This window comes from Oncorhynchus kisutch, linkage group LG23 (genome assembly GCF_002021735.2).
Source record: "Oncorhynchus kisutch isolate 150728-3 linkage group LG23, Okis_V2, whole genome shotgun sequence".
Taxonomy (NCBI): domain Eukaryota; kingdom Metazoa; phylum Chordata; class Actinopteri; order Salmoniformes; family Salmonidae; genus Oncorhynchus; species Oncorhynchus kisutch.
Window position 1 is genome coordinate 24,033,378 of NC_034196.2, and position 26,583 is coordinate 24,059,960.

The 26,583-nt window shown below is 43.3% G+C and overlaps 2 protein-coding genes across 4 annotated transcripts in view; one reads left to right on the plus strand and one right to left on the minus strand.

Annotated features, from left to right (window-relative positions):
• The first annotated feature begins 42 nt into the window (after positions 1-42).
• On the plus strand, positions 43-10,014 carry LOC109868283 (probable low affinity copper uptake protein 2). Of its 3 annotated transcripts, XM_031802900.1 has the most exons (5): positions 1,578-1,781; positions 4,309-4,422; positions 4,775-4,841; positions 6,964-7,207; positions 8,608-10,014. In XM_031802900.1, exons 1-5 carry the CDS (start codon positions 1,764-1,766, stop codon positions 8,771-8,773), a joined length of 609 nt encoding a protein of 202 aa, XP_031658760.1. In that variant the 5' UTR covers positions 1,578-1,763; the 3' UTR covers positions 8,774-10,014. The 3 variants fall into 3 exon arrangements, with proteins under 3 accessions (XP_020313313.1, XP_031658760.1, XP_031658761.1); XM_020457724.2 differs by lacking the exons at positions 1,578-1,781; positions 4,309-4,422 and adding an exon at positions 43-817; XM_031802901.1 differs by lacking the exon at positions 4,309-4,422 and having other exon boundaries at positions 1,589-1,781.
• The window catches only part of LOC109868282 (protein Niban 2), a 38,301-nt gene continuing 21,679 nt past the window's right edge, over positions 9,962-26,583 (minus strand). Inside the window, exons 6-14 of the mRNA XM_031802898.1 lie at positions 22,628-22,743; positions 19,511-19,615; positions 17,056-17,218; positions 14,273-14,460; positions 13,893-14,048; positions 13,441-13,560; positions 13,037-13,144; positions 12,767-12,878; positions 9,962-12,546 (exon numbers count right to left, since the gene is read on the minus strand). Of these exons, the coding sequence (XP_031658758.1) occupies positions 11,612-12,546; positions 12,767-12,878; positions 13,037-13,144; positions 13,441-13,560; positions 13,893-14,048; positions 14,273-14,460; positions 17,056-17,218; positions 19,511-19,615; positions 22,628-22,743 (2,003 nt within the window). The 3' untranslated portion in view covers positions 9,962-11,611. The remainder of the gene's footprint in view (positions 12,547-12,766; positions 12,879-13,036; positions 13,145-13,440; positions 13,561-13,892; positions 14,049-14,272; positions 14,461-17,055; positions 17,219-19,510; positions 19,616-22,627; positions 22,744-26,583) is intronic.

The window sequence follows — 26,583 nt, forward strand, 5'->3', positions numbered from 1 at the left end:
AGCTAATTATCAAACAAGACTGAACGCCGGTGGTGATGTGTCTTCTTTCGTATTGCAACACAAATATCCCTATTCTTCCGTGTCAGTCCCACGAACAACGCCGGGTCTCCCGACCCAAAACGGGTATTTCAACCAAACCGTCGATGAAACCCCAGCGAGAGTACTATTTTCGGAAATCAGACTGTTCTCAGTTTCTTTGGTGATTCTTTAGCTAGCTAACGTTACTTTCCTAGCTAGCTACTCAACATCCCTTGACAAGCTGGATACTGAGAGTGCCTCTTGATTCTATTGGTTAAGGCGGCGGAAGTAAAATGAAAACATTTACGTCTGTATCACGATAAAATGGCGAGTGATATTGTTTTTTAAAGTTACATTCTTACTAGTTATGAGCATAATATTGAATTACAATGTATCCGATCCGTAGTTTTTAACTTGAAGAAACATGAATTCCTCCAGTCTTTTAAAACAACACTGCATTGTACCTATCTTTTTATATATGCATTATTACTTGATTATACCTGAAATGTAGTGTATATACAGATACTGCATACGCATAGTTGCCTCCAGCACGTAATTGTATAATGGGCACGAGACTCCATTTACCATCTGCCCTTGCGATATTTAACGTCACATGGGGGCGGACTCATGCTGTTGATGGTAGCCTACAGCCCTACGATCAAAACAAGTATAAGTGGAACGCAGCTAAATTACTGAAAAAATGTCTGCAGTTCGCTGTCTTCTGTGATGGGGAGTCGAAGGACCTGAGGATTCCCCCATAAAATTCTTATTTGTCTGCTCAAGTTGATAAATCATGTCGGTAAGTAGTTTCTTCGCCTAGACCTCTATGTGTTACCTTTGATTTGTCCCCCCTAAAATACATATTTTTTTTTTTTAAAGGAACTCAGCCCGGCTTTAAATTTACTCTTGAAAGTTGCAATGGTAGAATGCAAAAGGTGCAATTTAGAAATTGGGGAGTGCATCATCAGTTCCTCTTGTCATGTTAGTAGTCATTGCATACCTTGGAGAGCTATTTATACTAGCCCATGTCAGCTAACGTTTTTTAAATACCCCCCCCCCCCCCCCCCCCATAGATATTGTTGTAGTCACTCAAATATAACATGAATACACATTAGACATGGCAAAATGTATAGAATTGCATTAAAATTATCTTTAAAACTGCTAAATGTTCTTTGCGCCCTGTGACAAAATGTGTAGAATTTCAGAAAATAAGGTTTAAACCTGCAAAATTCTCTCCACCAACCAGAGGGGTGTGAACAGTTTGTATCATGAACAGTGCTTGGAAAAGTTGAGTCCACCCACTGATTTAAGGAAATATAATTTTCATAGTCATGGCATGCTTTGTGAATGAATGAAGGTGTGGATTATTCTCCATCCACCCGAGCTATTGAAGATTTTTAAAGCCAGAATAAAAAAATTAAATACATTTCAAAAACAAAAAAAGCTGTGGATTTTTGTCCATCCTCCCTGATTCAGAATATATCATTATCACAGTCATGCTTGTTTCAATAGCGAGTCACGAGAGAGAACCGAATATCCTGTATAAAACTAATTTTACCTCGTAATTAAACAGTCTGATATTAGCTCATGAGGGAACGCTGGGCTGTTTTTCCATAGTAGCCTAATGCTGTGTCCGTGAAATGAGCATATGTTTGCTCCAAGCATTACGTGGCCTCTGTCATTAATTGCCACAAACGATTTGGTCTATTGGATTAGATTGGAAGACAGAGACACCCTTTAAAAAAATGCAAAACCTGACAAAGGTAGGTAGAGGGGCAGGTAAGGAAAGGTTTTGAGATTGTACGGGGCTGTTTCCCCAAAAGTATTTTAAGGCTACGTTACTCGCTTACTAAGTAAGAGCATCGTTAACCATTTTTACTAAAGGTTTCTCGTTTTCTTTATCCAGGCAAGTCAGTTGAGAACAAAGTCTTATTTTCAATGACGGACTAGGAACAGTGGGTTAACTGCCTGTTCAGGGGTAGAACGACAGATTTGTACCTTGTCAGTTTGGGGATTTTGAATTTTTGAACCCTCTAACCACTAGGCTACCCTGCCGCTGGTTATTTAACGATTGCCTCAAACCAGTCCGTCCACTCGTAAACCGCTACATCGTTAGATGTTTTTTTGCTTTCTGTGTCACATACACAGATCTCCGCTAAACACAAAATCAAGATAGTTCTGTCTTTCTGTGACACTAGATACAGTATGTTTCCATGAACCTGTCCAGGGGTTTCTTGTCGACATTAAGAAAGTTTGCATGGAAAATTGCTGCGACAATTGCCTGCTAGGATGCGTTTACATTTAACTATCTTGTAGATAAAAACAGCTGGGTGTAGTGACGTCACACACAAAAACAAAACATTTTCACAAAACCTACGGTGTCGAATAAAAAGTGTTTCCATGACCCATTCAGGCAAATTGCGCATTAATATGTTGGCGACAGCCTGTGATGACCTCCCACCTATCGGGTTCATGGCTCAGGTAGCCCGCGAAAGCCATCAAATTATTTGCCACTTTCGAATAATTATGTGCTAATGTATCCCCACGGTTCGTGGCATGGTGAAACTTGCAGTTTGACAAAAGAAAAATACACCCCTGTCGAATGGATAAAAATGTTGATCTTTAGAACATTTCTGCTGTAGACTGTCATTTCCATTACACATGTCCCAATGTATTTATGCCAAATAAACCTGGGTCAATGGAAACCTGCCTAGAAACTAAAAATGCAAAATTGCAATTTTCTTTGCATAACAAAGGATATAAAACCGAGAACTGTATTAAAATATAAAAACTGTATAGGCTACATAGACATATATTTCAATAGTTTTATTTAGCTATTTGTGCGTTTTTGTCTTTAGGCAAATGTTTTGCCTCAATATTGTAATGAAACAGGCAGGGAGCAGGTCTCGACCGAGGTCAGGCGCGCTATCGACTGTGCCGCAAAAGCATGCTCGTGGGTTCCCAGGGTCGTTACACTACTCCCTCCTTTCAAAGAGCGCGTCCTCTCGCTAGCTTGCGACTCTACGTCTTTCAGGAACGCGCTCACCGGCCAAGCACACGCACCGTCGTGGATGCAAGGTCCGATCACCTCTGACACCAATGTAGTGAAACAGCATGGAGCAGGTCTCGAACCCTCGACCTTCAAGCCCGAGATCCGGCGCGCTATCGACTGTGCCGCAAAAGCATGCTCGTGCGGCAGGGTCGAGTTCTGCGCTTATAAACCCAGGGTCGTTACAATATATTTAATGATGTGTAACATGCAGAATGATGTGCCAAATCTTGATTTAGTTTATTATTATTTTAAAATTTTAACTCGGCAAGCTAGTTAAGAACAAATTCTTATTTTCAATGAAGACCTACCCCGGCCAAACCCTAACTTCGCTGGACCAATTGTGCACCGCCCTAAGGGACTCTCAATCACTGCTGGTTGTGATACAGCCTGGAATCGAACCAGGGTCTGTAGTGTTACCTCTAGCACTGAGATGCAGTGCCTTAGACCACTGCACCACTCAGGAGCCCAAACAATGTTGTGCATTATTGTAGGCGGTTAGAATATGCCGCCTCAATACTTGATATCTCTCTAGGAGATGATTCGTTGTCACTATTGTGGAATAATTTGAATATTAAGGTAAGATTTAAAAGGGAGAACGCTGATCCGAGAGCAGTGCTTCCATTCTTTCGATCGTATCAGTATCGACACATGCCTCTATCTTTTGCACACCAATATCTCTACCTGTACATGACCATCTGATCATTCATCACTCCAGTGTTAATCTGCAAAATTTTAATTATTTGCCTACCTCCTCATGCCTTTTGCACACATTGTATATAGACTCCCCCTTGGTTTCTACTGTGTTATTGACTTGTTAATTGTTTACTCCATGTGTAACTCTGTGTTGTCTGCTCACACTGCTATGCTTTATCTTGGCCAGGTCGCAGTTGCAAATGAGAACTTGTTCTCAACTAGCCTACCTGGTTAAATAAAGGTGAAATAAAAAAAATAATAATAAAATTAACAAACGTTGTCTCTGCATGTTACGTCTTGGGCTGTTGTTGGAAAGAAAGATGCATCATTGGGGTGGCAGGGTAGCCTAGTGGTTAGAGTGTTGGACTAGTAACCGGAAGGTTGCAAGTTCAAACCCCCGAGCTGACAAGGTACAAATTTGTCATTCTGCCCCTGAACAGGCAGTTAACCCACTGTTTCTAGGCCGTCATTGAAAATAAGAATTTGTTCTTAACTGACTTGCCTAGTTAAATAAAGGTGAAATAAAAATAAATCCTAAATTCCAGATCTATGCATCAGGAAACCGGGCCCAACTTTTGTATACTTCCCCAAGATGGAAGGAGAGAATGAGTTTGATTTCCTCTTACCAGAGCTACAGCTACAGCTACAGCTTTCACGTGGTATAATAATGAAGTCCACATCATGGCCTCACATACAGTACATTCTTTATTGTGCATGATCAGCTCCTATGATTAGGCATTTCACTGGAGGACTTTTGGACAGGTGACATATTAACAGGACTGCATCTGTCTGGCAGAGTTTGGGTAACACCGACAAAGCATGTTCCTGTGTTGTCATTATCTACCTGACTAAGCAAAAAATATTTTGTACATTTATATATTTGACATTTTGTTGATGTAACCACTGTTCATTGGTTAAGGATTTGCTGCACAGGTCCCAGATCTGGTCTGCTGCCTTGCCTGTATATTGCTGTTCTTTATTGTAGTTATATGGCTCTCTTTTCTCATACAGATGACCTTCGAGGCAGGGAGTAGAGTGACGCTGCTGTTTGACTTCTGGGATGTGCACGGACCCGCAGGTAGGCTAACATTGATGACAGGCCTGTGCCCTCAGGAGAATCTACACAGTAAATCATATAGTTCAGAACCTGTTTGTCTGGCAGTCAAAGTACACTATAACTGCAGTATGCTGCAAATACTGCATCCAAAAATTATTTTTTACTGCAGTACACTGCAGTTATTCTGTACTTACTGTATCCAAAATATTACAGTTACTGCACTTTTACCACAGTTTTAAAACTTCAATATTTTTTTGTAAGGGTGACCTCATTGTAATGTGAATGTCCAGTTTACCCCCTTCACCCTGCAGTGTGTTTCAGGTACAACAAATTAACTTCTTGCAAATGAGATATTTTAGATATGTTTCAATTGGGCCCCAAGTGATGGATGTACTGATTTCTTACATTCTTAGATTAGGTCACTGTTGTAGTCTGTACAGTACTACACTTAGGTTGTAGTCATTAACTTGTTTTTCAACCACTCAACAAATTTCTTGTTAACAAACTATAGTTTTGGCAAGTCGGTTAGGACATCTACTTTGTGTAATTTTTCCAACAAGTTTTTTACAGACACATTATTTCACTTTTATAATTCACTGTATCACAATTCCAGGGTCAGAAGTTTACATACACTAAATTGACTGTGCCTTTAAACAGCTTGGAAAATTCCAGAAAATTATGTAATGGATTTAAAAGCTTCTGATAGGCTAATTGACATAATTTGAGTCAATTGAGGCTAATTGACATAATTTGAGTCAATTGGTGGTGTACCTGTGGATGTATTTCAAGGCCTACCTTCAAACTGTGTCTCTCTGCTTGACATCATGGGAAAATCAAAAGAAATCAGCCACAACCTTAGAAAAAAAAATCTAGACCTCCACAAGTCTGGTTTATCCTTGGGAGCAATTTCCAAATGCCTGAAAGTACCACTTTCATCTGTACAAACAATAGGACTCAAGTATTAACACCATGGGACCACGCAGCCGTCATACCACTCAGGATGAAGCCGCGTTCTGTCTCCTAGAGATGAACGTACTTTGGTGTGAAAAGGGCAAATCAATCCCAGAACAACAGCAAAGGACCTTGTGAAGATGCTGGAGGAAACCGGTACAAAAGTATCTATCCACAGTAAAACAAGCTCTATATCGACATAACCTGAAAGGCCACTCAGCAAGGAAGAAGCCACTGCTCCAAAACCACCATTAAAAAAAGTCCGACTACGGTTTGCAACTGCACATGGGGACAAAGATCGTACTTTTTGGAGAAATGTCCACTGGTCTGGTGATACAAAAATATAACTGTTTGGCAATAATGACCATCGTTATGTTTGGAGGAAAAAGGGGGAGTCTTGCAAGCCGAAGAACACCATCCCAACCGTGATGCATGGGGTGGGCAGCCACATGTTGTGGGGGTGCTTTGCTGTAGGAGGGACTGGTGCACATCCAAAATAGATGGCATCATGAGGAAGGAAAATTCTGTGGATATATTGAAGCAACATCTCAAGACATTAGTCAGGGAGTTAAATCTTGGTCGCAAATGGGTCTTCCAAATGGACAATGACCCCAAGCATACTTCCCCAAGTTGTGGCAAAATGGCTTAAACACAAGGTCAAGGTATTGGAGTCGCCATCACAAAGCCCTGACCTCAATCCTACAGAAAATTTGCCCCAAATTTGTAGGCAGAACTGAAAAACGTGTGCGAGCAAGGAGGCCCAAAAACCTGACTCTGTTACACCAGCTCTGTCAGGAGGAATGGGCCGAAATTCCCCCAACTTATTGTGGGAAGCTTGTGGAAGGCTACTCAAAATGTTTTACCCAAGTTAAACAATTTAAAGGCAATGCTACCAAAGACTAATTGAGTTTATGTAAACTTGTGACCCACTGGGAATGTGATGAAATAAATAGTTCTCTACTATTATTCTGACATTTCACATTCTTAAAATAAAGTGGTGATCCTAACTGACCTAAGACAGGGAATTTTTACTAGGATTAAATGTCAGGAATTGTGAAAAACCGAGTTTAAATGTATTTTGCTAAATTGTATGTAAACTTCCAACTTCAACTTTATAGTTCCAGACCGAGCTGTGGTCTCTGAACATTATTGCTGTCAGCCATGATAAGCTATGTTGTCAATGTGTTTGCAGGGATGGTGCTGTCTGTGTTTGTGGTCCTCCTGTTGACGGTGTTCTACGAGCTGCTGAAGGTGTGGAAGGTCCAGCTGGGAAAGCCCTTCGAGCAGCCCACTCAGCCAGCCTTCCCACGGCCTTTCCCCCCTCCCCTCCACTCCTCAGACTGCCAGCGAAGCAGCGCTGTGTTTGCCAGTAGCCTCTCAGAGTCTTCTCTGGCCCCCACGGAACAGGCTGTTCCCCCTCCCTCCCCCATGAACAGGTAGGATTCACACTGGAGCCCATGTCGTTCTCTGTAACATGTTCCAGGGATGCTGGCTTAAATCTACTGCTTCACAAATTGTCAAGAGTGCGCATGTGTAACAGTATTGCTTCCATCAATCTCCTTGCCCCAACTTGGGCTCGAACCACAGACAACAGTCACCCACAAAGCATTGTTACTTATTGCTCCACAAAAGCCACCGCCCTTGCAGAGCAAGGGAAACTACTACTTCAAGGACTCAGAGCGAGTGACATCACGGATTGAAAAAAATCCGCCGCTAACTAGCTAGCCATTTCACTCCCTTCCCTCCTGGAGGACCTGAGCCCTGGGACCATGCCTCAGGACTAACTGTCCTGATGACTCCTTGCTGTCCCCAGTCCACCTGGTCGTGCTCCTGCTTCAGTTTAAACTGTTGTCTGCAGCTATGGAACAGCCAGAAGAGGACTGGCCACTCCTCAGAACCTGGTTCCTCTCTAGGTTTCTTCCTAAGTTCCTTCCTTTCTAGGGAGTTTTTCAGAGCCACAATGCTTCTACTTCTGCATTGCTTGCTGTTTGGGGTTTTAGGCTGATGTAAAAGGGCTTTATAAATACATTTGATTGATTTACACATGCACCTGGTTTCCCATGCCTACATAATGTACTGATAAATTATGAATAAATAACAGCTGATAATTAGACCCATGAGAACCTGAACTGTGCACCTCTATATAATGACTCCAGAGAGAGTACTGCAGCAGTCCCAGTTGTATTAGATGGACTGTTGTGGCCCCGTCTGCCTGTGTGGAAAACAACCTGTGGTTACCTAGGTTATCCCATTAGCTCACAGCAAAACATTGCCAGCTCCCGCGCATTCTCACTACTTAGAAAAATGTAATGTTAGGACTTCCCTCATGCCCCTTTTCATGATGGCGCTAGCAACCACAAGAGTGCTAGCTACCAACTGAAACATTAAGCTTGCCAAGAACAACACAAGCAAATGGTCTACACAGCTACAAGTAGTGAGTGGAGTTAGTTTAGACTAAACAAGTTAAATGTCTTGCCTGTGATGAACTGTTTTTCACACACACAGCTATGCGTAGCTTACTTGGACACCGGGTCCCCACATTTCCCACTGAATATCCCGACGCAACAGGGCTCTTCTAGCAGGCTACATTTCCCTACATGGAAGCATTGCAACCCGTAGGTTGATTTTTAAAAATATATTTTTTAACCTAATTACATTGAACGACACAGAAGCTTTTCGGCATGTTTTGTTATTTCTGTATAACAACTTTGACAGTTGGCTCTTTTACAGTGGGGGTCAATGTTTTCCCCAATTTGTTGGTGATTGTCGAGGGGAAATTCCTTATGACCTGAATACCGACTTGGAGTATATTACTCTTCTGTCTCCTCTCCACCAGATGGCGTCTCCATGGTATCCAGACAGCCATGCACATCCTGCAGGTGTCTCTGGGCTACATACTGATGCTGTGTGTCATGTCCTACAACACCTGGATCTTCCTAGGGGTCATCTTGGGCTCGGTCCTGGGATACTTCATATGGTTCCCACTACTGAGTCAAATCTGATCAAACAATGGAATTGAAAGTTATTTTCCTGGACTATAGAGCTACAGGGACTAGCTATCCCATACCTGTTGGTCAAAGATTTGATCTGAAGAGCATATTGTAGAAACTCCCATGGTGTATGTCATTCTGACTTTTGTGCACTGATGCGCAATAGATCTCCCTGTGACTGTGTCGCTTATCAAGTTACCCGAAGTGGAAGGTTGTTCCAGTATTTCTTCCCTACTTATACATGATCTTAATTAAAAAGCAAGATGGAGACTTCCATATAGTGACACACATGTACACAGAGTACAGCATAGTAGGAGTGATTGAGACATGATACCTTTTTATCAAAGTTTTATGAAGTTTTACATTGTGTTCAAGCAAGGCAACTGTTACTATGTACTACACATCCAGTCATCATTTTGACCAGGGCCTGTGATTAGCTACAGGGCTTGAGTTCAATGTTGACAACCTGTGGTTACTTGACTTAAGGCAGGGCTTCCAAACCCTCTTCCTGGAGATCTACTGTCCTGCAGGTTTTCAGTCCAACCTTTATTTAGAGAATCTGATTCAGCTGGTTAAGGTCTTGTTGAGCAGCTAATTAGTAGAATCAGGTGTGTTTAAATTAGGGTTGGACTGAAAACCCACAGGACTGTAGATCTCCAGGAAGAGGGTTAGGCAGCCCTGACCTAAGGTTTGTCATTCTACCATTTCACTCCAAGGTCAGACTTCCAGCCAGCACTCTAGTCACAAGACAACATTGAGGAATTGCCACCTTGACAGCACAGAAGCATGTGATGGAGTATTGTAAACTCCATAGATACTGCATGTCAGGCTCATTGGGAAACAGATTGTTCTATTGCTCTGAAATACAGAGGAGAACAGAATCTGGGTCATGTTGTGTTTTTTTAATCATTTGCAAGAGAGCCACTGTAGAGAAACCAACCATTTGGTGCCTTTTATATCAAATAAACAGATTAATATTTTCATTTTAATGAGCTATTTTCTGTTGAATTATCCAGTAGCCTAGTTTGAAAACATGGATGAATGCAACACTTTTTTTTTCAATGCCCAATTGATAAAGTCAACTGAAAGTAGATAACGGAGTAGTCCGTTATCTACTTTCAGTTATCTACTTTCAGGCTTCTAAAGTGGTTTTGTTTCAAAAGTCCCTATTGAGAAATACCCATGTAGACATGTGCTTACTGTTGTTTTAGTGTCATTTTATTCTAATTATCAATAAATACCACCAACTAAGATTTTTCAGAAAATCAAATATGATCTAATTGATTTGAAAATGCATTTTAGTGTAGAGATAACCATAAAATCAACACAACTATACCCAGTCATACATATAGCTAAACACAATCAATAAAAAGGTCTTGCATGGAGCTTTACATATAAAATAAGAATATAGCAGAGGCTGGTGCATTGATCACCACACAGTATGTGTCATAAATAAGAAGAAGGAAACCGAAGCACTTTGAGTGAACTAACCCTTTAAGTCCTGGAGTTACATGGAAATATTTTCCTCAAGGCTACAAACGGATTAAGTCTGATTTAAGAACAATGTGCCTCAAATATACAGTTTCCATAAACATAGCATTGATAGTTTATGAAATAATACATTTGATTTCCCTCATTTAAAAGAGTGGGGGAGAAATGACTTGGTTATTTTCCCATGATTCCCTTTGTTTGGCCAGAAGCGACTGACAGAGGCCTCTTCATGACAAGGTGCATAGCCTGATGTCAGTCATCCAGACCTCCCACACGCAGACTGAGCATTCTATCTCAATGAGATTCTGCTGATGCGTCACAGTCAATAAAAATTATCAGCAGAGAAAGTCCCTTTAACAACTGTCATCATAATTATGACGGTGGCATTTCAGTAGCACTGTAGCCGACATGGGACCTCTAGCATCTATAATACGACTGTAGTGACTGCTACCGTTTGAGCAGCTCCCCTCACACTAAAGGGTTGGACTAACATACATAGAAAATAAGTTCATAAGCAAGTGCCATTTCATGCTGAAGTCATGCACTGTAAAAATATAGTGTTGAAACAATAAGGCCACTTGTGAAAATAATAAAATAATGGTTGAAAAGGAGGCCCAACATACACTTATTCAAGACAAAATGTCTGCCTGGTTTTATACACGTTAAGTCAATGTAAAAACATGTTAAAAAGCAGTGCTCCCAGACCCTGAATACAATGACAGCTACATCTCTATAATGATATGTTATACACAACAATGTCCATTTCAGTAGGATGACATGCCAGACTGTGCGTCAACCGCCTGCCTACAGTGCCCCCTACTGCTGAATAAAAGGACATGTAATGACCAGTGGGTGTGTGACTGCCCTAGAACCATAGTTATAACTATCTGTCATGCATCTCTGAACATATCCTTAGGGCCCTTGCAGATAGGCCTCTGTAGTGTAATGTGTATCTTCTGCATCCACAATTCTCCCCACATCCCTTATCCAATTCTGACTTAAATTATTTAAATTCCTTAGTGACCACACAATCTAAGGATAATGCAGCAGATACCTGGGGTTCAGTGTCACACACAAAAGCTTGAGGAATAGAGTAAAATAAAATGTACAATTAAGAGAAATTAAACTTGAACAAACATGACTCCAGATGAGAGGTTGGAAGTCGCAGTTAAATAGGCCACTGTTGTAGATGTGACTGTATGGAATATAAATCAGAAAAACAATGCTGAGGGGTCAGGAATGATCAGTTAACACCGACTAAAATGAAAGGTTTTTTGCTCCCTTGTCCTCCCATTCAAAATCTTATATACAATTTCTGTCTCGCCTTCTGCTGTTTTCCCAGTGAAGTCCTCCCCGGTCTCACTCGTTGTGAAGTGCAGTGTCTCCCGGCTCTAAAACCACCACCACCTCTCCTGGGTCGACTACAGTGTCCTCTGTTTTCAGAGCATCCAGGATTGGCTGAGCTTTGCCCTCATTCAAGGCCTCATTGGTAGGCGGCTGGAAGCCTCCGTCATCATGCCCCGAGGGGCTGGAGTCGACCAATGGCGGGGCCAGCTCTGCGTCAGAGTCTACGACACACTCAGTTATCCTCTCTCCATCCTCTTCCTGTACCGCTATCTCTATTTCCTGTATGGCGTTCTTGATGGCCGCCTCGTCTTCCTCCCCTTTGCCTTCAATAGCTGGCTCCCCCTTTTCCTGAAGCCCCCCCTCAGCTTCCTGGTATGGACTTCCTGTTTCTACCAGCTGCTCGTTCACTTCCTGTGGTGACTTCCTGTGCATCTCCTCCACCACGGTGGTGATGAGTGTCACCTCCTCCTCCTTCCCATCCTTCAGCGTCCCTGTCCCATTGGTGAGAACAGCGAAGTCCTCCTCTGAAGCCGAGACCATCATCTCCACCACTGGTTTGCTGTGGTAACAGATCTCCTGCACGCTGTCTGGAGAATCAGGTTCCGTGGGGGTCTTTTGCTCCTTGGGCTCCTGAGCTTTAACCTCTACCTCCTCAATCTCTCCCTCCTCGGGGATGAAGTCCACCCCCGGCACCTCCAGGCATGACTCGTAGGGCAGTGGACCCATCTCATCCAGCTGGATCATGGAGACCACTTGCCTACGCCTCCTGCTGGACTGGCCGCCTCCTCCCAGGGCCCCCTCAGGCTCCTCATTCCCACCCCTGAACTGTGTGGCCCAGTCCACCGAGGGGTTCTCCCCCAGCAGGTGGAGGTTGGGGTCGCTGTTGGTTAGGATCATGCTGTCTCTATACAGGTTGTGTTTCTTCTGGACTGCCGCGTCTTTCACAGCTGTAGGCAAACATAGAATCACTACCATGCTAACAGTCCATTTGTATCACATTTACATCAGGGCCATATCAACAGTCACCTCAGAATAGCACTGCTGATCTAAGATGACCATATAATCTTGTTCAGTACTCTGAGATGCTTTGTGAATATGGGCCTAGAAGGACTCTCCAATTATCTAGTCTATGCCAGGCCAGTGTCTCCATGCGTGTCCACCACTCACCCATCATGATGTCCTTGGTGACAGACTGCAGCACCACCTCCTCAAACACGTTCTCCACCAGGATGAACTGGGAGAAGTCCTCAAAGATCAACTCCTGGAAGCGAGGGAGGTCCTGAGAGGTAGGAGATGAGGTTACAGACGAATGCACTTAACATAGATAATGTCCCAAGTGGCACCCCAGTCCCTATATAGTGCACTTGACCAGAGGTTATAGGGCTCCATACGGGTGGCTAAAGTCTGAGGGGTATCACTATATTCAGTGAGCCTCACCAGATGGAAGGAGGGAGAGAGCTGCTTCAGCATGTAGGGGATGATGATCTGTAGCAGGGCCTCTTTGAAGAACTTCTTACGCACCGTGCTACTGTCATAGTCATATTTCTGACGGACAGAGAGGGATAAAGACACAAGACCTTAGACTCTTTGATCCGTGATGGCAAGGGTTGCAAAATTCCATAACCTTTCCCAAATTCCCAGGTTTTCCGGCCTCCTGATGGGAATATTCCCGGTATCAGATGGGAAATATTGAATCCTCCAACCAGAATTTCGGGAAAACCTTGGAATTTTTGGAAAGTAACTGGAATTTTGCAACCGTATTGAGGGCAAATCTATTCATCCATTCAATCAATCCAGTCATTGGCCTTCATCCTAATCCACCCTCAGACTAACTAACGAACCTTAAGAACTCTGTCTTGACAGCAGTGGATGGTCTTACACAGGTCCTCTCCTCCCTGGACCTTTCCCTCCAGACTCTGGTGGAGCAGATGCTCAAACGTGTACACAGCATTATCCATTTGCTGTTACAGAGGAGAGAGGACATAAGTGATACATGGGGGGGGGGGGGGGCATTCCTACTGCTCTAACGTAGCTCATGACAGCTGTACTTTTATTTTATGGTTGACACACTTGTTTGCCATTAGCCAATTAGCATTTCTCAACAAGTTCAAAACACGTGAATGCATCCAACTCGTATTTACTACTTCACAACTAGAAATTACCACCTTCCCACTTTGTTATGAACACAGCATCAGAGCTTCAGAAAACTAAAGTGTTGGTAGTCTGGTGTGGCAGGGCACATCCATGCCCACTATGCCTACTAGATGGTGGGATTTGTGGGTTAAGGTCTCACCTCTCTCATGAGGATTTGAGCCCTTTGGATGAACACGGAGGGGCTTGACACATCAAACCTCTGCTGCAGTCCCTCCAGATTCAGCTGCTCCACCTTCTCATAGCAGCTCTGCATCTTCACCGGGTGGAACGCCAGCATAGAGATCTTCTCCATGTGCTGAGAGCGAGAGAGTGATGGTGAAAGGGGCGAGGGGAAAGATGGAGAGAGAGGGAGCGAATGAGAAAGAGGTGGGGGTAGGTAGAGAGAGAAAGGGTAGGGGAGCGAGAGAAAGAGTGGGGGTTAAAGACAGACAGACAGAGGGATGAGGACTTGGCACCAAAGACAATCCCCCAGGGTCCCTGCGAACCCCTCTGGTGTGTCCAGTCCGGTGGTCCACTCACCTCCGCCAGTTTGTCCTTGCCCCCTCCGTTGAGCGTGTTCTTGCTGACCTCCACCAGCTCTCTGAAGAAGACGTCTCGGACCTCGGAAAAGCCTCGGCTGGTGGGCTCCATCAGGGCCTCCAGGATGGAGCTGAGGAAGGGCTGGACGCTGCCCCGCAGGAGCTGCCCTGCCCTGGGCAACACCAGAGCTATAGAGTGGGGAGACATTGGGGAGTACTGTTAGTCACCATGGTGGTCAGTAGACAGTAAACACCCACACTTCCAGACCACATTATTACCCAGAGTATTACCTAGCAGCCTAAACTCCACACACAATGGAGTGGATCCGAGACCAGGCTTTGTGGAATCTAGCTCTGACTGCATCATTTCGCCCAAGGTCAATACTTTAAAAAAAATACAAATTATGAAATGGCCACCTTTGTAGTTACGTGCCTCTGTTTGCTGTAACCATACCTTTCTAATAAACGTTAATCAAATACAACCACCAACTGTTTGCTCATTGGTGTTGCTCTAAGATTTCAACTCCGTGCAAATGCGCATGTGGCAATTGAATCTCAACAAGGAAAAAGTCAGTGGCGGTAATTGATTAACGTTTAATGAAAAAGTATGTATTTCTGCAAACAAAGAAAGGCATGCAACTCCAGAGGACGAACAAAGGTATGCGTTTGGCATTTCATGATTTAAAGTTAGATTCCACAAAGCCTTGTCTCGGCTTACCCAAAGGCATCAGACTGAAAATTCCAGAGGAAAGCAAGGGTGGGAACAGGCTCAGGGAACAGAACACTAAAAATAATGACATTATTTGAGGAACAGAACTCGAACCGAAAACGAAAGTGATCTATACTGTTCCGGAACAAAGACGTTATTTTATAAGCATGGAAACTGGTTAATAACGTTACTTTACGTTCCGGGCATTTTTTTCCCAGTCACACAAAAATCCTAACAAAGGGCCTATGCAAAGCCCTCACTCTGTCACTCAGAAACTTATTGCAGCGTCTGCCTGCCAGCTGGAAATCTTTTCTACTGTGTGTGTGTGTGTGTGTGTGTGTGTGTGTGTGTGTGTGTGTGTGTAGATTACCTGCCCCTCCACACTGAAGCATAGGTTACTGTAGTCTCCTGACAACATTACATAGATTACAGTACCCTCCTGACAACGTTACATAGATTACTGTAGCCTCCTGACAACGTTACATAGATTACAGTACCCTCCTGACAACGTTACATAGATTACAGTACCCTCCTGACAACGTTACAGATCACAGTACCCTCCTGACAACGTTACATAGGTTACTGTAGTCTCCTGACAACATTACATAGATTACAGTACCCTCCTGACAACGTTACATAGATTACAGTACCCTCCTGACAACGTTACATAGATTACAGTACCCTCCTGACAACGTTACAGATTACAGTACCCTCCTGACAACGTTACAGATTACAGTACCCCCCTGACAACATTATAGGTTACTGTAGCCTCCTGACAGTGTTACATAGATTACTGTAGCCTCCTGACAACGTTACATAGATTACAGTACCCTCCTGACAACATTACATGGATTACTGTAGCCTCCTGACAATGTTACATAGATTACTGTAGCCTCCGGACAATGTTACAGATTACAGTACCCTCCTGACAACATTACATAGATTACTGTAGCCTCCTGACTACGTTACATAGGTTACTGTAGCCTCCTGACAACGTTACAAGCCTGATTCAGAAATTAGGGAGAAATGTTTAAAAGAATGTATTAACTTTTTTCAATGCTAGTTAAGGATACTATAGTTATCACGTATCACATTGGATTTATGAACTACAAAAAGGTAAGACGTTGTTTTTAATTTTAGCGCTGCTCTGCACACAAGCCTGTTAGCTAGCTCTGGTTAGTTTGCTCTGGTCCAACGTTAAACCAAATCGAAAGTTGAAAGACATTTAAAGTTCCTCAATAGATGCCGCTCCTCCATCACATAGTGGACCTGTGAGCCCTGAGCCCGGTCTTAAGTGTACCAGTGGTATAAAGTGAACATTGGACTCCAGTGACATCTAAGGAATGCAGTCCTTCAACACTGGCTCCATGGGAAACAAATCACAAGAAAAATAAAAAAGTGCCCTTTCTCTTTTTAGGTGGAATGGTGACGGTGCTAGAATAAAATAGTGAAAGATGCTTTAGGGTTAAAACAAACAGGCAGACAAGAGCATGAGCGAGAGAGAGAGCTAAGATGAGGTAAAGAAAGAGATGGGAGTAAGGGAAGAGAGAGAGAAAGTAGGAGAGAGTAAAGAAACAGAGTTGAAGTTTGAAATATGAGAGGGAAAGGGAGGGTCAGTTACAGTACAGGATCCCTCTGGTGGCAATTGTACATAGAAATTCACTAGTAACATGATGCCATAGTCTAATACTGTAGTGTTCTCAATGGGTGCATCCCAAATGTCACCCTATTCCCTATATAGTGCACTACTTTTGACCAGGGCCCATAAGGCTCTGGTCAAAAGTAGTACACTATGTAGAGAATAGGGTGCCATTTGGGATGTAGCCAGTAACTGGTCTTACTGCTTTACTGTGCCAATAAGCCCTTCGCTCTGTACACAACAAACCAAAACCACTAGAACAAAGAGTAGGCACTCTAACAATGGACATTACAGACTCTAAGACTGTAGAAGTACAATTGTTGAGAGAACTAACACAGTGTGATATGATTAGGATCTCTTTTAGTCCCGATTTGGATGAAGTCTACATATCAGTAAGGAGTGTTTTCTATGGGTTCCGTGTGTGCATGTCTCTCACCGCGGATCTTGCCGCTGACGTGTTCCTTGGAGGTGATTATCTGGTCCATATCTGTGCGTAACACTGTGTCTAGACGGGATGTCTGAACCTCACAGGCCTGGACTAAAGCCTCATACTGAGCCTGGGTCTGAGACAACACCTGCTTATACACCGCCTCAGAGATCTGTAGAGGGGGAGAGAGAGCGGTTGAACACACACTCTACATCCCAAATGGCACCCTATTCCCTACATAGTGCACTACTTTTGACTGTGGCCCATAACTAGTGCACTATGTAGGCATGTCAAATGTAATGCACTATTTAGGGTGCCATTTGGGATGAGGACCGTTTGACCAGGGCCCATGACATTAGCTGAACCATACAGTGGCAAGAAAAGGTATGTGAACACTTTGGAAATACCTGGATTTCTGCATAAATTGGTCATTACATTTAATCTAATCTTCATCTAAGTCACAACAATAGACAAACAGTCTGCTTAAACTAATACTACACAAACAATGATATGTTTTCATGTCTTTATTGAACACACTGTGTAAACATTCACACTGCAGGGTGAGACAAGTATGTGAACCCTTGGATTTAATAACTGGTTGACCCTCCTTTGGCAGCAATAACCTCAACCAAACGTTTTCTGTGGTTGCGGATCAGACCTGTACAATGGTCAGGAGAAATTTTGGACCATTCCTCTTCACAAAACTTTCAGATCAGCAATATTCTAGGGATGTCTGGTGTGAACTGCTCGAGGTCATGCCACAGCACAGCATCTCAATCGGTTGAGGTCAGGACTCTGACTGAGCCACTCCAGAAGGCATATTTTCTTCTGTTGAAGCCATTCTGTTGTTGATTTAATTCTATATTTTGGATCATTGTCCTGTTGCATCACCCACCTTCTGTTGAGCTTCAATTGGTGGACAGATAGCCTTACATTCTCCTGCAAAATGTCTTGATCAACGGAAAAATTAATTCCCAAGTTTATGATAGCAAGCTGTCCAGGCCCCGAGGCAGCAAAGCAGCCCAAACCATGATGCTCCTTCTACCATACTTTACAGTTGGGATGAGGTTTTGATGTTGGTGTGTGCCTTTTTTTCTCCACACATAGTGTTGTGTGTTTCTTTCAAACAACTCAACTGTAGTTTCATCTGTCCACAGAATATTTTAGATTCACGTGCACTTTTGCAAACTTCAGACATGCAGCAATGTTTTTTTTGGACAGCAGTGGCTTCTTCCGTGGTGTCCTCCCATGAACACCATTCTTGTTTAGTGTTTTATGTATCGTAGACTTGTCAACAGAGATGTTAGCATGTTCCAGAGATTTCTGTAAGTCTTCAGCTGACACTAGGATTCTTCTTAACCTCATTGAACATTCTGCATTGTGCTCTTGCAGTCATCTTTGCAGGACGGCCACTCATAGGGAGAGTAACAACAGTGCTGAACTTTTTCCATTTATAGACTATTTGTCTCATCGTGGACTGATGAACATCAAGGCTTTTAGAGATACTATTGTAAACCCTTTCCAGCTTTATGCAAGTCAACAATTCTTAATCTTAGGTCTTCTGAGATCTCTTATGTTGGAGGCATGGTTCACATCAGGCAGTGCTTCTTGTGAATAGCAAACTCAAACTTTGTGATTGTTTTTTATAGAGCAGCTCTAAACAACATCTCCAATCTCGTCTCATTGATTGGATGAAGAGCAGATCAAATTTGATGACCAATTTATGTAGAAATCCCCGTAGTTCCAAAGGGTTCACATACTTTTTCTTGCCACTGTAGATAGATAGCTTTTAGGCTTACATTAGCTACAACTTTAGCGTATTGAAGTTAACTTACAACAAACCAGGCTTCATTTGACCAATATCATGCAAATCATTACATGAAAAATGTTTCATTGTGCCTGAAAATGTTGGTAATTCACTGGGGAGTTGCTGCTTGCAGTTCCTGCTTGCTGTGTTCTGAGATTCCCTTAAAGCTACAGTGACCAATTTGAGAGTAACAGGCTATTACAGAAATTCCAGGTAAAATATCTATAAAACAAGTCTCAAGTATAAGGTACATGTCTATACATTTCAGCTGTAAGATGTTTACTATAGGAGCAAACATTTCTCTTGGATACTATTTTGTTTACATGAACTGCTTGGCGGGAGCAGTCTCGCACGCGGAGGTGGCGTAAGAGATGTGAAAAATTAATCAAGATTCTAGTCTTTACACTATTGTAATACATCTAGCCGCGGGTAGTTTTTCCGATTGCTCTCGGGAATCTATCCTAATGTAAATTCACTCTGTAGGGAATAGGTTGCCATTTGGGACGCCGGCTCAATCAGCAATGTGGTTAGGAATGGTAGGTTCAGGAGTTTTCCTGACTATGTGACCTGAATGGGAAAAACTTAACATGTGGTCGGGGGAAACTCCAGGTTCTAGGAAAGAACACAGTGCAGCATGTAGGAGGGACAACAACTCACCAGCATCCAGTTCCTCTGTCGCTGTTGAATCTTCCCCTTTAGACGAGGACCAATCAGATTCCTCAACTCTGGATGGAGGGTCTCCATCACTAGGTTGGCTAGGATCTACACACACACACACCACACACACACACACACACACAAAAGCAAACACTTTATGCATTATCACTTAAACCCTCTTTTAAGTGTGTGTAGGAGGTGTCTCTATAAATAACCCAGAGGAGTAACTAGTGGTTGGCAAAACTTGGCATTAATTAAAAGAATAAGACTTCAGAGAAGCTTTGTTGTTTGAGTCAGGTGTTTCCACAACAGAGAAAATGACATGGTGTTGTGTCAGCTGTGACACTTCAAACGGCAACAAACACACAACTCAACCTATGAGTACAGGAACAACTTCTGAGTCACCCATATGAATGGGTTGAGTGGTGTGTGATTCTGAGGATTTAGTACATGAGTCCATGGAAGTGGGAAAGAGGGCAGTGATGTTGAAGCACTACAATGAGAAACAACATTATGTGGCTCCTCTACAAAACATAATAATAACTAAATGTATGAGTAAGGTGCCGTTCCCAATACAAGGTACCATACAATACCTATTAATACAACACCAAATAGATTAAAGGCGTGTAATAGACTGTTCTGTGAAAAGTCAACTGAATTAAAAACTGGAATATCATATGTATTCAGTGCTATGGTATTGTCTCCCTAATCTCAGCACCCACAACTCCATGAAATACTATTTTCTCTCTAAAATGCAGTAAAATACTCACACACTCCAAAGAAGCCCAACACGCATAAATCTGCTGGGAGTGGGTTTGTCAGAGGGCCAGTTCTCCATTTCCATTCAATGGAAAATAATACAGGGTATAAATAAGATATACATATTAAAACACAGCATTCAGTCAGTATCATCTAAACGTGCAGTGGTCTTGGCTGCAGATGACAAAACCATAACCATGTGTTTTAATTGAATATGCTTGGACCAGGGCTTGACTTGGCCCACTCTGCTTTAGTCCTAATTGAATAACCGTCTCAATGCGGTCCAGGCAGCATATTGGAGCTATATGACTTGCAGAATATGTTTTCCTGGAGCATAGATGTCCATATAAAACTCCTGTGTTGGTGAGGTACAGTTCATATTTTAAGATGCCTGTGATGCTCTGGTGCAACTAAGCTAGAAACACACTATTAGTCCTTCCAGGACAGCTGTTATTACACTGAGCAAACATAAAACACAACATGCAACAATAAGAGTTACAGATCATATAATAAAATCATTCAACTGAAATAAATTCTTTAGGCCCTAATCTGTGGATTTCACATGATATAGATATGCATCTGTTGGTCACAGATACCTTTTAAAAAAGGTAGGGTAGTGGACCATAAAACAAGTCAGTATCTAGTGTGACCACCATTTGCCTCATGCATCTCCTTCGCATAGAGTTGATCAGGCTGTTGATTGTGGCCTGTGGAATGTTGTCCCACTCCTCTTCAATGGCGAAGTTGTGCGAAATTGCTGCATATTGGCGGAATCTGGAACACACTGTCGTACACGTCGATCCAGAGCATCCAAAACATGCTAAATGGGTGACATGTCTGGTGAGTATGCAGGCCACGACAATGGGCCTCAGGATCTCGTTGCGGTATCTCTGTGCATTCAAATTGCCATCGATAAAATGCAATTAAAGTTCGTTGTCTGGAGCTTATGCCTTCCTATGCCATAACCTCACCGCCACCATGGGGCACTCTGTTCACAATGTTGCCATACATGTGGTCTGCGGTTGTAAGGCCGTATGGACGTACTGCCAAATTCTCTAAAACGACATTGGAGGCAGCTTATGGTAGAGAAATTAACATTAAATTATCTGTCAACAGCTCTGGGGGACATTTCTGCAGTCAGCATGTCAATTGCACACTCCCTCAAAACTTGAGACATCTGTGGCATTGTGTTGTGTGACAGAACTGCACATTTTAGAGTGACCTTTTATTGTCCCCAGCACAAGGTGCACCTGTGTAATGATCATGCTGTTTAATCAGCTTCTTGATATGCCACACCTGTCAGGTGGAGTGGATGGATTATCTTGGCAAAGGAGAAATGCTCAATAACAGGGATGTGAACAAATTTGTTCCCAAAACTTGAGAGAATTAAGCTTTTTGTGCTTATGGGACATTTCTGGGGTCTTTTATTTCAGCTCATGAAACATGGGACCAACACTTTACATCTTGCATTTATATTTTTGTTCAGTATACACAGGGCCATGATATTGACATGATAAGTCTTGGGTGCCTGCCCGAATAGCACCCTATTCCCAATAGTGGACAAATTTTGTCCAGGGCCAGTTTAGGGTGCACTATAGAGGGAACACGGTGCCATTTCGGATGCAGACCTACTATCTAATGCCCAACACTTGGACCCCTTTTAAAGTGTAGTGTCTCATTTCTACTGAGTAAGTGTGATCACTTCAGAACTTCACAGAGTAACAGTGTCCCGTCCCAAATGGCACCCTATTTCCTTTACACTGCAATACTTTATCAAGTGAAACCAGAGTGATTTGACTCAGGGAATGACACCACTTAGTCCCTACTTGTACCTTTACAATGGTAGCAAGCAAAAAACCCACTCCCAGTCCCACAGTAGGCACAAACAGGTCGACAGTGGGAAGTGTTGATGATAATCGGGGGAAGAATATGAGTGAAATGGAGCTAGAAATGGAGCTCTTTAAGGGGAGACCCCACTAAGAGGAGCAGGGGTTTAGGATAACTTACAGAGGAAGGTGGTGAGGTACAACATGTTCTCTACACTGTTTTCTCAGGGGAGAGTATTTTCACCTTCCACATGTACTCTCAGATAAACATCAATCCTCAACAAACAGCTGTGAAATACAGACCGGCTGCCTGACTGACATCCATCATGGCCACTGACCACTCAAGAGGTTTAGCTAAGGCCGGGAATGACCTGCTGTAATATTGCTCCTGAACTTTGGTTAGCGATCTTGAATACAGTACATATACTGTAAGGTGTTAGCATCACTAATTCAGAATACATTCAAATGAAATTAGATTGATGTAAATGTAAGTCCTCAAGAGCCAGAGCCAGCTCCATAGTGTTCCTCTCACCTGTGGTGGCCCTCCACACATCATGTCCCAGGTGCCGTAGTGTCCCTGAGCCTGCCTGTGGAGTCGCATCGCATCTGTGAAGGCCGGGGTCTGCACCCTGCACTCCTCTGACAGACCTGGAGGGGACACCAGAGAGCACACATTTTGGATAGGTTGGAGCTCCTGCAGTGGTGGTGGTGTTTGACATGTGTCTGTCCAAAAGGTGATAGAGACATTTGAAAAATCTATTCACTTTCAGGAAGTAGGCACTCACCGTGTGGGTTGGTTTTTATGTGGTGAAAATACACCAGCACTCAAAATCAGGGGATCCTGAATTGAGGATCTGTTTCTATTAAGGTCTCTGTATTGTGACACCGTCTAAAAGTGAGTGTGTTGAGAAGTGTGGCCATGAACTGAATAGCCACAAGCGGGTGTGCCTGCCTCGGTCTGCCATATGGATTGATGGATGAGACAGAGTGCCACAGCATGTATACAAAGAATACACAACACGCAAACACACAAGCCAACTGAATAGCCACAAGCAGGTGTGCCTGCCTCGGTCTGCCATATGGATTGATGGATGAGACAGAGTGCCACAGCATGTATACAAAGAATACACAACACGCAAACACACAAGCCAACTGAATAGCCACAAGCAGGTGTGCCTGCCTCGGTCTGCCATATGGATTGATGGATGAGACAGAGTGCCACAGCATGTATACAAAGAATACACAACACGCAAACACACAAGCCAGTTGATTAGGTACACCCAGCTAAAACCAGGGCAGACCCCCCCCCCCCCACCCCCCACTTGCCTTACATGTGTTGGAAATGTGTGTTGCGCAATTGGTATTAAGGGACCTAACAAGTGCCAGAAAAACATTTCCCACATACCAGTACACCAGCCTGTACCATAGACACCAGGCTGGATGGGCCATGGACTCCTTCTGCTTACACCAAGTCCTGACTGCCATCAGCTTGATGCAACAGGACCCGGGATTCCTCGGACCAGGCAATATTTTTCCCCTCCTCAATTGTCCAGTGTTAGTGATCGCGTGCCCACCGCGCTTCTTCTTGATTTTAGTTGATAGGAGTGGAACATGGTCATCTTCTGCAATAGCCCATCTGTGACAAGGACAGATGAGTTGTGCATTCCGAGATGCTGTTCGGCACACCACTTGTTGTACTGCGCCGTTATTTGTCTGTCTGTGGCCCGCCTGTTAGCTTGTACGATTCTTGCCTTTCTCCTTCGACCTCTCATCAACGAGCTGTTTTCACCCACAGGACTGCCACTGTTTTTTGTTTGTTGCACCATTCTCGGTAAACCCTAGACACAGTGCACTAATGTGACATGTGGGATCGAACTACTACAACCCTTCACGGAATCAGTAGAGGATGGCTCTCAGCTTAGTAGAAGCCAAGCTACCTACTGGGAAAGGACTGTATAAAGGAGACCCCTGCTAAATATAACCAAGAGGTATAGTATGTCTGACATAAGCTCCAAAACCAGCATCACCTATCACTTCATGACTCCACAATAGTCAAGCATACAGGAAAGGCTCAACTTGAGTGTGAGTGTCTTTGATGTAGTGTAGTCATGTAGCAACAGTGGTGGAAAAAGTAACCAATTGTCATACTTGAGTAAAGGGAAAGATACCTTAATAAAAAATGACTCAAGTAAAAGTCACCCAGTAAAATACTACTTGAGTGAAAGTCTAAAAGTACTTGGTTTTACATCTACTTAAGTATCAAAAGTAAATGGAATTGCAAAAATATACTTACGTATCGAAAGTAAAAAATAATTTCAAATTGCTATACAGTGGTTTCGGAAAGTTTTTTTTTCTCTCAATCTACACACAATACCCCATAATGACAAAGCAAAAACAGTTTTTTGCAAATGTATTAAAAATAGAAAACTGAAATATCACATTTACATAAGCATTCAGACCCATCTTTGGCAGCGATTACAGCCTCAAGTCTTCTTGGGTATGACGCTATAAGCTTGGCACACCTGTATTTGGGAAGTTTCTCCCATTCTTCTCTGCAGATCCTCTCAGCTCTGTCAGGTTGGATGAGGAGCGTCGCTGCACAGCTATTTTCAGGTCTCTCCAGAGATGTTCGACAAGGTTCAAATCCGGGCTCTGGCTGGGCCCCTCAATGACAGTCAGAGACTTGTCCCGAAGCCACTCCTGCGTTGTCTTGGCTGTGTGCTTAGGGTCGTTGTCCTGTTGGAAGGTGAACCTTCACCCCAGTCTGAGGTCCTGAGCACTCTGGAGCAGGTTTTCATCATGGACCTCTCTGTACTTTGCTTCATTTATCTTTGCCTCGATCCTGACTAGTCTCCCAGTCCCTGCCACTGAAAAACATCCCCACAGCATGATTCTGCCACCACTACGCTTCACCGTAGGGATGGTACCAGGTTTCCTCCAGATGTCACGCTTGGCATTCAGGCCAAAGAGTTTAATCTTGGTTTCAGGTCTGAGAGAACTTTAGGTGCATTTCGGCAAACTCCAAGCGGGCTGTCATGGGCCTTTTACTGAGGAGTGGCTTCCATCTGGAAACTCTACCATAAAAGGTCTGACTGGTGGAATGCTGCAGAGATGGTTGTCCTTCTGGAAGGTTCTCCCATCTCCACAGAGGAACTCTGGAGCTCTGTCAGAGTGACCATTGGGTTCTTGGTCACCCTGATCAAGGCCCTTCTCCCCGTTTGCTCAGTTTGGCCGGGCGGCCAGCTCTAGGAAGAGTCTTGGTGGTTCCAAACGTCTTCCAGTTAAGAATGATGGAGGCCATTGTATTCTTGGGGACCTTCAATGCTGCAGAATTTCTTTGGTACCCTTCCCCAGATCTGTGCCTCGACACAATCTTGTCTTGGAGCTCTACGGACAATTCCTTCGACCTCATGGCTTGGTTTTTGCTCTGACATGCACTGTCAATTGTGGGACCTTATATAGACAGGTGTGTGCCTTTCCAAATTATGTCCTTTCAATTGAATTTACCACAGATGGACTCCAATCAAGTTGTAGAAACATTTCAAGGATGATCAATGGAAACAGGATGCACCTGAGTTCAATTTTGTGTCTCATAGCAAAGGGTCTGAATACGTATGAAAATCATTTCTAAAAACCTGTTTTCGCTTTGTCATTATAGGGTATTGTGTGTAGATTGATAAGATTTTTTATTTTGGATAAATAAGGGGTCTGAATACTTTCCGAAGGCACTGTATTAAGCAAACCGGACAGCACAATTTTCTTATTTATGTATTTACGGATAGCCAGGGGCACACTACAACATGCAGACATAATTTACAAACAAAAAAAGCATTTGTGTGTAGTGAGTCCGCCAGATCAGAGGCAGTAGGGATGACCAGGGATGTTCTCTGTTTAGTGAGTCCGCCAGATCAGAGGCAGTAGGGACGACCAGGGATGTTCTCGTGATAAGTGCATGAATTGGACCCTTTCCTGATAGCATTCAAAATGTAATGATTACTTTTGGGTGTCAGGGAAAATGTGTGGAGTAAAAAGTACATTATTTTCTTTAGGAATGTAGTGAAGTAAAAGTAAAATAGTAAAGTACAGACACCCCAAATAACTGCTTAAGTCACACTTTAAAGTATTTTTACACCACTGTGTAGCAAATGTGTGATTTTGATTATTTTAGCCTACGCTTACAATAAGTGCCATGGAATCTTTAGTGACCACAGAGAGTCAGGAAACCCGTTTAACATTCCATCCTACACAGGGCAATGTCCCCAATCACTGCCCTGGGGCATTGGGATATTTAATTTTAGATCAGAGGAAAGAGTGCCTCCTACTGGCCCTCCAACGCCACTTCCGGCAGCATCTCCCATCCAGGGACCGACCAGGACCAACCCTGCTTAGCTTCAGTGGCAAGCCAGTAGTGGGATGCAGGGTGGTATGCTGCTCATGTGAGAGTCTATCTCGCATGCTTTGGCTGTGGGTTAGACAAAGACAGGAAAT